At 53.5% G+C, this 13,224-nt stretch overlaps 1 protein-coding gene across 1 annotated transcript in view; it reads left to right on the forward strand.

Moving 5' to 3' along the window:
- The first annotated feature begins 480 nt into the window (after window positions 1-480).
- Window positions 481-13,224, forward strand: part of ALX4 (ALX homeobox 4) — a 39,691-nt gene continuing 26,947 nt past the window's right edge. The window contains exon 1 of the mRNA XM_053562153.1: window positions 481-1,069. Within this exon, the coding sequence (XP_053418128.1) occupies window positions 604-1,069 (466 nt within the window). The 5' untranslated portion in view covers window positions 481-603. The remainder of the gene's footprint in view (window positions 1,070-13,224) is intronic.

Below are 13,224 nucleotides of genomic sequence, written 5' to 3' on the forward strand. Positions count from 1 at the left end.
TTATTTTTTTTCTTAACCTGTCGTTAAAATTTGCATTTCCCCATCCCAAACTCGGACAATCCGCCACTTCGCAGCCAGGTCTCCAGAGCCCTGGGGGTCCTGGCACCTACCCAGCTCCACCTTGAATCTGAAAGGCCCGCAGGCCCCTCCAGATTGAATCTCGGGCTACGGAGTTAGTGGCATCTCCTTAAGAGAGGAAAGAAGGAAGGGAGGGGCAGGGGGTGGTGGAAGGAGACTAGGGAGTGAGGAGGAGGGAAAGAAGGAGGGGAGAAGGAAGGAAGAAGTCGGGAAAAAAATCAATCCTTTTTTTTTTTTCCGCTTCAAAACCTTAAGAGGGTTTGAGAGATCTGGTCAACTTTCTGAAACATCTGAATCTTTTTACAGCCCTCGGTTCTTTCCCTGGGCCAGCTGTGGGGAGAAGACGGGGGAGGAGGGGAAGAGAGAGAGAGAAGCGGGTGTGGAGGGGGAGGAGGGAGAGCGCGCAGGCCGGGCGCCCAGTGCACGGCCATCGCCTCCTTGCCTCTCCAAACTCCCAGCCAAGGCGCGCGGTGGCGTCCTCGCGCCCTCGCTCGCGCCCCCGCCCGTCGCCCGCGCGAGCCAGGCATGAATGTTGAGACTTGCGTCTCTTACTGCGAGTCGCCGGCCACTGCCATGGACGCCTACTACAGCCCGGTGTCACAGAGCCGAGAGGGCTCGTCGCCTTTTAGGGCATTCCCTGGCGGCGACAAGTTCGGCACAACTTTCCTGTCGGCCGCGGCCAAAGGACAGGGATTCGGGGACGCCAAAAGCCGGGCCCGGTACGTGGCAGGGCAGCAGGACCTGGCTGCACCCCTGGAGAGTGGCGCCGGGGCCCGGGGCTCCTTTAACAAATTCCAGCCGCAGCCGCCAGCCCCGCAGCCCCAGCCACCGCCGCAGCCCCAGCAGCCGCAGCCGCAGCCGCCCCAGCCCCCCGCACAGCAACCGCATCTTTACTTGCAGCGAGGTGCCTGCAAGACACCCCCGGACGGCAGCCTCAAACTCCAGGAAGGCAGCAGCAGCCACAACGCGGCCTTGCAGGTTCCCTGCTACGGTAAGTGCACGTGCTGGTCACCAGGGGCTGGGGACCTTGGGGTCCACGGCTACGGCATCCCCCGAAACTCACTAGGCTCGCGGGAGGTGGGAGTTGGCGGGCTAAGGAGGCGCGGAACCAGCAGTGGGTGCTCCAGTTTGGAAAGTTAAGATCGACTGCTCCGAGGGGGCCGAGAATCCGTTCTCCCTCCTTCCAGCCCAGGCGCTATTAAATTCGACCAGGAGTTTGTTTCTTATGGTCTCTTCCGCGTTTCCACAAGCCGCTTGCTTTGCCGGCGGGTCCGGATTTGAAGCAGATGCTTCGTACCAGCTCTAGGCGTGCCGGGGGAAGGAGTCACGGCGCCTCGCTCGGGCGCTGCGCGGTGGAGTTGCTGAGGCCTCGCTCCACGCGGGCTCGGAGGCTCCTCGGGTGGCGCTGCAGGTGAGAGCGTCGCAGGTGCCGAGCCCGACCCGGAGCCCGGAGCACAGTTGGTGGAGCCCTCACGGGAAGCTAAGGCGCAGCGGTACGACACAAATGTGGCTACGGAGACCTTAGGATCCCAGAAGACCCTGAAATCCCGGGATCCAGGGCGCTGCTTGTGGCAGGGATTCGGCCGGCCTGACTTTCCCGGTGCTTCCTGTCGGCGATCCTTGGAGGCCTTCGAACAATGGTTTAGGGCAGACCAGCCGCCGAGGCAGAAAGCCGCGGACCTCCAGGTGGCCCAGGGCTGTGGGAAGAAAGAAGGGTCTAGGTTCTGCTTTGGGCCCACAGGGCTCCCCAGGGAGATGGCCTAAATGACCTCCAAGCCCTCTTGAACTGAGGCCTGGGTCTCCCAACTCAGCAATCATTGCACGAGGAGGCAGTGCTCAAGGGCATTTTGAAGCCAGAACAGTTTAGGAATCTAGGCCTTCTCTTCTGCCACAAAATTGGGGTTGGGGATCCCCAAACTAGAAGGAAGAGCAACTGAGAAGGGAGGGGAAAATCTTTTCTGGGCCAGAAGCCCTTGCTCCACACTCTCCCCCTGAGGCCTTGGGCTTTCAGGCAGAGCCCTGGTGAGATGACCTGCTCCTGACAAGGCAACACGGTCCACTGCCCAGTACAGCAGGATGAGGCAGTGGGGACAGAGGTGGGATATGGTGCAGGCCTTGATGGCTTTAACCTTAGGAAAACAAATGCTTTCTCATATTCACACTCACTCTCTCATAGGTTCAGAACTAGTCCATAAACGGTTGCTGACAGGCACAAACATATACACAGTCACACACTTGCCTACACTTGAATTTTACACACACATACAACCTCCTCTTTATGAGCAAAAGTCCATCACACCCCAAAAAACACACTCATGTGGCCTCAAACAAGGTACACAACTCCCAAACCCACAGGACAGGACTTGGGGCAGATTTAGAAAGATCAAGTGGCCTTTTCCCACTTCCTCCACCACCTTTCCTGATCAGGCACTCAGATCACAGCCTCCCACGGCAACTCACAGGTGCTCCTTGGTACTCAGGGACTCAGCCCTGTGCATAAACACTGGCCTTCCTGCCCGGCTCACACCCCCTCCTCATCCCTGTCATTCAGGTCTTAGGTGAGAGCAGGTCACAACCTGGGGGACCCATGGAGTTTCACTGTGAACAGCCAAGGAGGGGACTCACGTTTTTTCTCTCCCACTGCTCTGGTTTTTGTATTTTAAGGAAATCCATCAATGAGACCGCTGAGGAAGCTGAGATATTAGGCAAGAAGAGAGCCCAACAGCTCCCAACTGCTTGGTAAAAGATGCAGCCTATCTGAGAGAAGGCGGAGAGGGCTGGCCTCTCTGAGCACCTTCTCTGTTCCTTGCTGGGCCCCGGCAACCAGCCTGGCCCTTCTTTTACTTAGGAAGAGGCTAGCCACTTGACCTGGGACTGCCCCTAACCCATAGTGTGACCTGAGAGTAAGTCGCTTCTGAGTTCCAGTTGCTTAATATTCATCAAAATGATAATAGAAAGGTTTCTCTGGGTCCCATTATGGAGAGAGCAAGAGCCTCCTTCCTCCATTCCCATCCCGATATCCATGCTGTTTAGAACGTAAGAACACTCAACTCTGAGGACAGAACAAGCCCCTGCCACTGCTCTGGGAAAAGTCATAAGCTCCAGGTTGGGACCAAAAGCATACTCTATCCATGCACAGAACCCACCCCCATGCAGCCTAAGATGGAGGCAGTGCTTAGGGCAAAGCAACCACTAACCAACAACAAGTCTTGCTGTACTTTGCACTCTCTCAGCAGCTGAGTTTCCCTGGCCAAGAGATTTCTGATTCTTGTAAGGATAAGGATTAGACACGTTAGGTCTAAAATGGAGAAACTGAGGCACCAAGAGGCAAAGCTCCACTCTCTACAGAGTTAGCTAGAAGGGAGGCCTCTGGATTGGGCTCTTTAAACTACCAGAAAGCAGGGAAACTGAGGAACGGTGGCAAATCTTTTTCCATAGTTGTGAGAGTGTATACCCAAGAGAGGAGAAACAGGTTTCAAGGAAAAATCCTCTGAGGTTTCCAGGAGCTGGAAGAAAGTCAGAGGCAGAGAGGACCTTGGTGCCAGGCCTAGCCTTGGCTGATCCTAAACCTTGCCACCCTTTCTGGCTCTGGGGGTCCCTGGCAAAAAACAAACAAACAAAAAGAAACGCTTGGAATGAGGGGGAGGCTGCTAGATCTCTTACTGGACCTCAGCTGGAGGGCACACTCCTGTTGAACTGCCCCACAGCGGAAGAAGTTCAGGACAGTGGTTGAGCGAGTTAAGGCAGAGTAGCCACCTCCAGTCTCTGCTGGCTCTGTAGTTCTTGTCCAAGTTGTCCAAAGAAGAGGTGATGGAAGTCCTCCCTGGCTGCAAGTGTCCCTTCCCTTTCTGGATCTTCGTTTACCCGTCAGTACGAAAAGATGACTCCGAAGTCTCCTTGGGGTACAGAGTCATCCGCGTTTTTATAAAAGTGTTCCAGCGGTCCTTCTGCAGTCCCGACATATCCACGCTCCTGGTCCACACTTTGGCCTCCCTTAGCGCCCGCTTGACCCAGGAGAGGCGTCCGGTTGGAGACCCCACGTTTCTCAGCGACGAAGAGCCTCTTTGCCGTCAGGAAAAGGACTCTGGTGCTTTGCTCTCCGCCCTCCCCCCCAGCCGGGACTTTTAGAGCTGAAGCCAGAGCGAAGGCAGGACGTGGGGCTGCTGCGGGAACGGCCCTGCCACCTCCTCCCCTTCCGCTTTCGGTTCGGTGCACGCAGATTTTAGTCCAGAGCCGACTGCTCCGCTTCGCGCGCATCCGCCCCCAAAGGCAGGCTCTCAACGCCCAGGTCTGGGAGACCCGAGCCAGGCCGGAGCCCGCGGGGTGCCGCCGAGGGCCCCTTGGCCAGAAACGTGTAAATTCCTCTGGGGTTGCATTTAATTCAGTCAAAGAACTGGGTGTGTATTTGCATTTTGCTGAAGTCCCCAAAAGACCGGAAGAAACAGAGAGGGACCCAGAATCGGCAAGAGCCTGGGGGTGATTAGCAGGTAATCAGAAGAACTGGGAGCTGAGAAATGAAGCCCATTCGGGAAGAGAGGCGATCCCCGATCAATTTTGAAGGGGAAACGGGGCAGGAAGATTCTTTTAATTTTTTACTTTGTTAATTTCCATTGCCGCCAGCCTGCTCGCAGACGTTTTTAAATAGAAAAAAAAAGAAAGAAAAGAAAAGAAAAACAGAAGGCTTTCCTTAAAGGTCTAGTATTATTTTTAAATCAATAGTCTTGCACGAATCCTTCTTCATTATAATTTACATACAGTGAAGCGCACAGGTCTTAGTGGACATTTAGAAGTGTTATGCATGTGTCCCCTGGTAGAACTGCCGTCTGGATGGAGAAACAGACCCTTAAAGTATTAAATACGCACGCGGAAAACTTTTGAGGAAAAAACTCTTTGTAAGTTGTTTTAAGAAAATTTCAAAAGAAACTTCAAAAAGCCAGCAACTCTGTCTAGTTTCCGACGGACCGTAGTGTTTCTTGAGTTGGGTGATTTTGTAAGCCCCTCATTGTCACGCAGGTTAGAACCCGCTGCGCCGAGACCTTCGCTTTGGCCGCCTGGCTGCCCCGGGGTCACCGATGCCCCGAGCCGTGTGCTCTGTGCTGCCGGCCGGCCGCGGCAGGGAAACGAGTTAAAACACCACGAGTAAAATTTCGCCAAGGTCCCGAGGACTTCGGTTTTGAAGAGCAGCCGGGCACACTTTCCTCGGGACATAACTTTGTCTCGGCCTCAGCCCCTTTCTTTCTTCCTGAAGGGGCGCTTGGCTTCGTTTTGGTGGCAATTCGAAATATGAAATGGAAATATAGAGGGCTTTGCAGCTGCCCGAGGTGAGGGGAGGTTGGCTTTATGGGGCGTTCGTCGAGAGGTTCGGGAGGGGAAGGAGGGGACAGTTGCCGGGAGTCCCCCGCGGCTCCGCGGACTTGGGGTGGGGAGTGGGGAGCCCGGCTCCGGCGGTGCGCTCTGACGCTGGGACAGGCGAGGCGGATGCGTAACGGAGTGTTAGGGAAAAAGAGCTCCCTGTATTCAGAGCCTCAGAGTCCTCAGCCCCGCAAACCCCTGCCGAGGATGCCAAGGACCTAGGCCCCAGCCCTTTTCGGGTGGGGAGGAGAGACCCTCATCTTGCGTCCGGACGGACGTTGCCTGCCAGGCGCCACCTGGCCACGTGTGCCCGCAAGCGGCCGGCTGTTCCATGCTCAGCGGCACGTCCTCACTGAGGTAAATCAAAACTTCGAGAACCTGGCTAAGTGATGATACCGCCCAATGAGTCCAGAATAGAGGCAAAGGGTTTTGTAGTGCCACTGGACAGGCGAGACCCAGCCCTTCTTCCAAACAGGACCCTTAAAGGGAAGGAGGAGGCTGCTCTCTCCAGCCTGCAAGTCCTCCCAGCCGCAGCCCGTATGGGTATCCGCGGATTTTTCTCGGAAGGCAGAGCTCCCAGTGGCCTCCAGGGCCTGCCCCTCAGGCGAAGCCCTCCTTCCACCTTTCTTATACAGATGTTTAAATGAGAGACACCCCCATTTCTCCATTAAAGATGCTCCCTCCTCATCCAGGACAGGAGTGCTGCCCCGGTCCGGTCACAAAGACTGGCAAAAATTCAGTGGTGCGACAGAAGCCTCCGGGGTATTCAGGAAAGTATTGCCTTCCGTTGCACCCCAGCCATTCTCTCCCTCACCAGCGCGTCCTGTCACTTTAAGAAAGACCATCTTCTCCACCCATCTCACCTTGAAACGGCAGCACAAAAGGGGAGGAGAGGGGTGGAAAGGAGCTGGGGTTCAGCGGAGAGAAGAGGAGGGTGAAAGGACAGTTCAGTGGAGGGAAGGCAGGATTGTCAGATGGTTCAGACGACTCCAGAGGCAACTGGAAGGGTCACTGTGGCATTCCGTTCTGTGACGGGACTCCGAGAGTGCCCTTTTGCAGAGGAGGGGGTAACTAGGAGATACTGTTGGGGGTTGAGGGGGCCACCGCCTGCCAAATGCCTGTCTTTTCTGGTGACCTTGCCTCATGTACTTGGTTGTCACTGCCACCTCGCCGTGTTCCAGACAGGGACGGAACTGGGCACGCTTCATTGGATTCTTAAAGCAGATTCATTTAGGGTGAATTCTCATTCTGAACTGGGGGCGGCAGAGGGCTGGCATTGGCTCCATGCCCCTCTTAGCGGATGGCGAGCCCGGTAAGCACAGCAGCTGTCTCTCCCAGCTCTCGGAAGGCCACAACCCGGAGGGTTGGGAAGCTATGGAAGGCTTGGGCCGGGACCCTAATGTCTGACTTGGCACAAGCGTCCAGCAGGGCACACAGCCCAAGCAAATCGCGACAGGTCTCCACAGTTGTGTTCCCTACTCCCTGCATGGCCTTGGAGAAGTCCTTCCTGCTTCTGGGTCCATATTTTAGCTCTGTGAAATGCAGGAGTTTGAACAGTTTCCCAAGACCCACTCCGTTTTTCTGCACTTATGCCAGTCTGGACCCACATTTGCCCCCTTTTCCTTCCTCCCCTACAACATACGTTTTTATCTAGGAGAAATCGGGATAGGGTGGGCAGAAAAGGCTCTCCTAAAAGCTGACACAGGTCCTGATCGGGTAGCAATCCCAGGATACAAAGTTGGCTGGGTCTGGAGGGCACACTGAATGCAGGTTCTGGGCTCAGGACTAGTAATGTAAACGGGGGGGGGGGGGAGGAGGAGCCACCTGCATCTTCTTGCCCACTTGTGCCCAGGCTCAAGCTGAGGCTCAGGGTGCCTGGCTCCTCCAGGCTGCTCATGTGCTTGTCTCCACTCATCTTTCTCTCCCTGTGTTGATGGAGCTCCTAGTAGGGGCCAGACCTTCTGGAGCACACGAGCACCTGTCTCCTAGGCTGCAGGGTGCATCCCTCCAGGTGTGTTACACCATTGGGTTTAGTTTAAGGAACGTTCATCAGGTGGAAGGACGATGAACTACCCTGTTTCCCCAAAAATAAGACATCCTCCGAAAATAAGACCTACTTACAGGAAAGATAAGACGTCCCCTGAAAATAAGACCTAGTGCATCTTTGGGAGCACACCTTAAAATAAGACACTGTCTTATTTGGGGGGAAGCAGGGTAGTGACCCGTGCTGTCTTGTTCCCAGGATGGTTAAGGGCACAGGGAGCTTACTCAGCACCCTGGGCTGTATGAGAGCAGACTTGGAGATCCGTGTGCATGTATAACAGTGCTGATATAGACAGCTGTGTGCCCCACTCATCCTCACTGGTTCCGATGAATCCCATCATCTGAACGTGTTCCAGGTTGTGGGTGAGAGTACTACTTTGTGGGTACTCCTGTGTGATGATGTGGAAGCCCCCCAACACTGGTCTTTGTGTTCCCTAGTGTGTGAGTCCCATACATGCTAGGGCGAGTGTGGCACAGGGCTCTGGAGGCCCCTCCTGGCCTGTGTGTGGCATAGCCTCTGCCTGGAGAGTTGTGCCCCAGGGAGCCAGTGACTAACCAGTCCCTGCATCATGGCATGTGGTCTTCCTGCTGCTGGTCTCAACTCCCAAGGGAGTCTGACTCACTGAATGGCAGGCAGAATTTCCCTGTGGCCAGTCTCTGGTGGGACCCACCCAGCCCCAGCGTCATCTTGAGGCCCGCAGAGGTCCACCCAGCCCCTGTGTCCATACCACAGGGAGGCCTTTCCCCAGCCAGCCAGCTCTGGATACACCCGTTGTCCTGTGCAACTCACTGTGGAAGAGAAGCCATTCTCGGCAACACCTTTATGTGCATTGCAGACCCCATTTAGCACATGGGCAAACTGAGGCCCAAGGAGAAATGGAGCCCTAGGTTAGCTTATTAATGGGGGAGTGGAACCCACTGAGTTCTCCTCCTTCCACTGCTGGGGCAGGAGGCAGAGTGATTGGGGAAAATCAGGCTCACCTACTGTTGCTTCCATCCAACCCCTCCCGTGCACAAAACTCTGTGCAACCAATAGACAGATGCTTGTAGTTCACTCCTGTCTCCTTAGAAATAATCAGCCCCACTGTGAGTTCCTGGAATTTAGAAGGACAATAGGAGAGCAGCCATGGAGTTTCCAGTTGGACTGCAGGGACATGGCTTGCATGCAGCCCTGCTGGTCTGGGACTCCCTCTCTCTGCCAAGCTGGGTTTTCTTTCCTAAGTTCATGAAAACCGTATGCCAAGGTTAGCTGAGGCCAGATGACCAACTTACTCCATGGCACAAGATTGTCCACCAGGCCCTAAAGGGCCTTTGGTTGCATCCAGGAGCCTGGTCCCCCCACCTGTATCATACAACGTTCAGGATGGGTCGCGGCACCACAGTGGGGGTCTCACCCAGTGCTGGGAGAGATGGCAGTCATCCGCTGGGCCAGATGTCCTATTTCACAGATGAGGGCACTGAGATGCCTGATTCCACTTACTCATCATCCACCAAACTTTGCCTGCTGCTGTGCCAACCTTTGTGGGGGATTCTCAGAAGCTCTGGACACAGCCCTTGCCTTCAAGGTCCAGAGGCAGTGACAGATGAGTGACTTCACAATTCCAGGTCAATGGGACCAGTGCCTGGATGGGGGAAGTCCTGACTCAGGGCCTGATGAGAAGATCTGGTTGACTTGCCCCAGGGTGTTCAAGTGACAGGAAAGACACTGCCAGGGTTTTGTGACTGGCTCATTGGCAGCCACCTAAGAGGAGGACTCAGGAAAGTTGAGGGGAGTTGGAAGTTCCCCAGACTGATGACTCTTCCCAGGGAACTAGAAATCTTCGTCAATCTTCTCTTCTTACCTTTCTCTTTTCCTTCATTTGTGTTTTTTTCTGAAGATCAGGAGATGTGGGTTCAAGTCTTGGCTTTTCCAGTTCCCCTTACCTCTCTAGAGGCACTCAGTTTCTTCATCTGTATAGCAGAGCCATTTGGGCCTGTCCTGCAGGTGAGGGGAGTGTGAGGAGGGTGTGATGATAGAGAGGGGTGGTGCCCCTGCGGGTACGTCCTGCACTGCCAAGTCCTCTGCCCACCCCTCTCACTGCCCGGTGAGGGTGCTGGGATAGTGAAAATTGTCAGGTGTCAGAAAGGGACTGAAACTTAGGCTGCCCTAGGATATGTGAGCCTCCTCAATGTCCAGGGTTCCACCTGAACACATAGTTCATTCACATCTGGTTAACATTGCAACACTGAGCTGCGACAACTCCAACTCCATGGCCTCTGCTTTTGAGGAAGGAGCTCACCCTCACACAGGGAAGACAAATGTGCACATTGTGGCTCAGCTGCACAGGTCTCCTTTGGGGGCTCAGTATCCACATCTGTCAACCCCCTGCATGAGACTCCATTTCAGAGGCCCAGGGGTCCCGTGATAGTCCAGGCACCAAGAGAAAGATGGGTCCTCTGGATCCTCAGGGCCTTGGGCCCCACCCTCTGCCTGACTCATTGTGCTGAGAGAGGGAGAAGGTTGGTCCAGTTTGCCATCGGATAGGAATCTGGCAGGTCTGGTCCAGCCCCTTGCCTCCACTTTCCTCTGCAGGACAGAGATGATAATGGGGTGTGAGGCAAAAGAGGATTAGAGTTAGCAGGGCAAGACCTCTATTGCTACTGAGCCACATGATCACCCAGGTGATCATGCCAGACATGGGCCAAGTGCTTCTTGTGTATTATTTCGTGTGATCTCCATCACAATCCTGTGAGATATCAACCCTATTTCAACCCTATTTCATGCATGAAAAAAGACTCATAAAGATACCTAACTTGTCCAAAGGTGAGCATCTAGAAAGGAAAAGGCAAATTTTTGATGACTGAGGACTCCAAAAGCCTAAAAGGCATCCTTTTATAGGATGATCCTAATTGGATTTGGATCCTAGCCTAGAGGATATAGAGACAAAGGATGGGGTCTTCCAAACAGGGCCCCCAAAGAGCTCTTCTCAACTTTATACCTGGGGGTGTTGGGGTGGGGGTGAAGGTGCATTAAGAGCTGCTTTGACTTCTGGCAGGTTGAAGTTCTAGACCTGATTCTGTGACCTGGGGCACAGCTTCTTCACCTGTGCTAGATGAGAACAGGGTGCCAGTCTTAACGTAGGCATCTCATAACTGGTATGAGGGATTACTGCGTGAAATTCCAGAAGCCCCAGGAACATGCCAGAACCCCGGATGGAGGTAGACTGAAGCTGGGGGTGGGACCTGGCAGTGGGGAATTAATCCCTCCCTCCTAGGAAAGTGAGGACTGCCTGAGGTTTTGTCTGTTTTGTTTCAAACTTGTTCTCCAGAGCCTGGAGCAGGACTTGTGTATGTAGTAGGTGCTCAATAGATGTTTCTTAATGAGTAAATGAATGAATGGGTGATATGGGAAGCAAACATGCTGGGAGCTCTGTAAATCTTCCCATCCTCTCTTCCTTCATCCTTCCTTTGACTTGAGATCTGGGTGGAAACATGACTTCTTGTGCCCTGGTGGAAAATGATTTCCTTCCCGCGGGGATACCTGTAGGGTATGAGGCAGGGAGGTCTTGAGCAGCCCTGTTTGGCATAAACCTTAGTCTTCTCAGATTCTGGAAGTTCCCTGCTGGTCCCTGTTCAAGTCTGGCTGCCAAGGATGGCTCCCGTGAAGTGGTGTTCTCCCCCCATCCCTGACTCTCTCCTCCCCTCAGTTCTCCCCCATTCCCTGCAGTGAGTTCCAGGTCCTTCCTTCCTGCAGCTCCACTCTGGGCCCCTTGTTCCTTCCTGCGGCCTGCCCAGTGGGGCCACCTGAGAGCTGCTGATGATTTTCCTGCGTACCCCATACTCAGCCCCCACCTGGGGGTTCTGAGATTCACTTGCAAGGGATGCAGCCATCCTGACCTCACCTGGGCCTCCGGCTCAGCACTTGCTGTCTCTGAGCACTTGAGTCTCAGCAAAGGCCTGCACGTTTTACAGATCTGAGCCTTGGCTTGGACGGAAGAGAGGTGGAGCAGCTCTTCAGGAAGACACATGTGGGGAACACGCCAGCGTTGTGTCACATAGCCACCTGGGTGTGCGTCCCTGCACCATGCTCAGGACCTTGGCCACATTTCATGCCTCTCAGTGCTTCAGTCCCTTCATCTGCACACCGAGGATGGTAACATGCCCCTGGTGCCCACAGAGCTGTTGCGGGGACGAAGCAAGAAGCATTTAGAGCTGAGCCTGGGGTGTAGTCAGCGCTCAGGGGGTGATGGCCACTGTTACAGTAAACCAGGCACTTGGAGGACGCATGGGCAAAGAAGCAGAGAAGACCCTTCTAGAAGAGCTTCCTCCTCTCTCTTTAGACAGGGGATTAGGTACAGATGAAGTGGTAGGAAATGCCCTGGTAAAAACTCCTCCCATCCAAGAGATCCTTCAAAGTTGCACCCCTGTGTCTTTGGCAGTGAATGAGCTGACTCTGCCCTCAGAGAGCCGGCAGCCCTGTTAGAATGTGCTGCGTGTGGTGGGAATCCCCAGGGACGTGCAGATGGACTGGGTCTTCCTGAGTTCGGATATTTAAGTGGGCCTTGGAAGCTGAATAGGAGGGAGCTAGAAATGGCCCGCTGGACTCAGGCAACAGCACAAACGGGGTTCATGTTGGAGAAGAACAAGGGGCAGACGTGTGGATGTAGGAGCGTGGTGGGTGCTGGGAAGCAGCTGAGGAGCAGAAGGGCAGGAGCACAGCCGGGAGGGCTGTTCATTTTCTGCCAAGGGGTTCACGCTTTGGGGAAGCAGGACTCTGAGCAGGGTGTAGAGAGGCAAGCCCCAGAGTCGAGTGCTCCTTGCTCTGCTCAGCGTGGCCTTTATTTTCTGTAATTTCCAATTTAATTTTTCTGCCACCAGCATACTCCCCAGCTCTTATTCATTTGGGGTGGGAAAGAGGTTGGTGGATTACTTGTAATTATCCTACAGTTTTAAAAGAGAAAAGCATAAATACGAACTCACCTGATCATTTTATTGTCTGTTTTAAGTTACATGAGATAAAGTGTTTTTGTTCACTTTTGTTTATGTTTTTGAGCGTGATACTTCCTGAAGCAACCTCCAGGATGACATTCAGGCTTCCTCTTACACGTCTCATGGCAGAGAATGGTTTTTCCCCTTCCACCTTTCTCACTTCTTCTGTTGCAAACCAGGTGATCCCTTGTGGATTTTTTTCATTTTTGCATTATGAAATATATCTTCCCATTTAGCCTTTCCTCAGTGTCAGAAGATGTTGGTCTTCCCCTCTTCCTTGAATTTCCGTTCCTCACATTGCTCACAAGCTGAGTGATGAGATTTCTCCTGTAAAAAAAGATGTGTCTGCACTTTTTTATCCACTCTCCTTATCTAATGAGTAAAGGATGTAGCTGTTCACAACTGCAACTTCAATCAGCCAGAAGAATAACTTTTTCCAGCATTTGCAGGACCTCTTTGTAAATCTGTAACATCCACAGGACTGATCAGCTCTGTCCACTCTGCCCATAAACTTTGTGTATTCTAAAATGGCAGTGTTTCAAATTGAACAGGCTGCTACTTTCTATAACCAGTCATCAACTGTGTTTGATGGCCAAAGAAGGTACTCATCATTGTCACTAACCTCTTGTCATAGAACAAGAGACACACACACACAAAACCTGTGTTGGAGTCTCCCGACATTGGAGCGGGTCAGATGAGATCCAACATACGATTGGAAAGGGTTTAAGTCAAAATCCGTACTTTAAGCAGGAATGAATTTTTAGTGTAGTAAAATAATATATA

This window comes from Nycticebus coucang, chromosome 14 (genome assembly GCF_027406575.1).
Source record: "Nycticebus coucang isolate mNycCou1 chromosome 14, mNycCou1.pri, whole genome shotgun sequence".
In the NCBI taxonomy this organism is placed as follows: domain Eukaryota; kingdom Metazoa; phylum Chordata; class Mammalia; order Primates; family Lorisidae; genus Nycticebus; species Nycticebus coucang.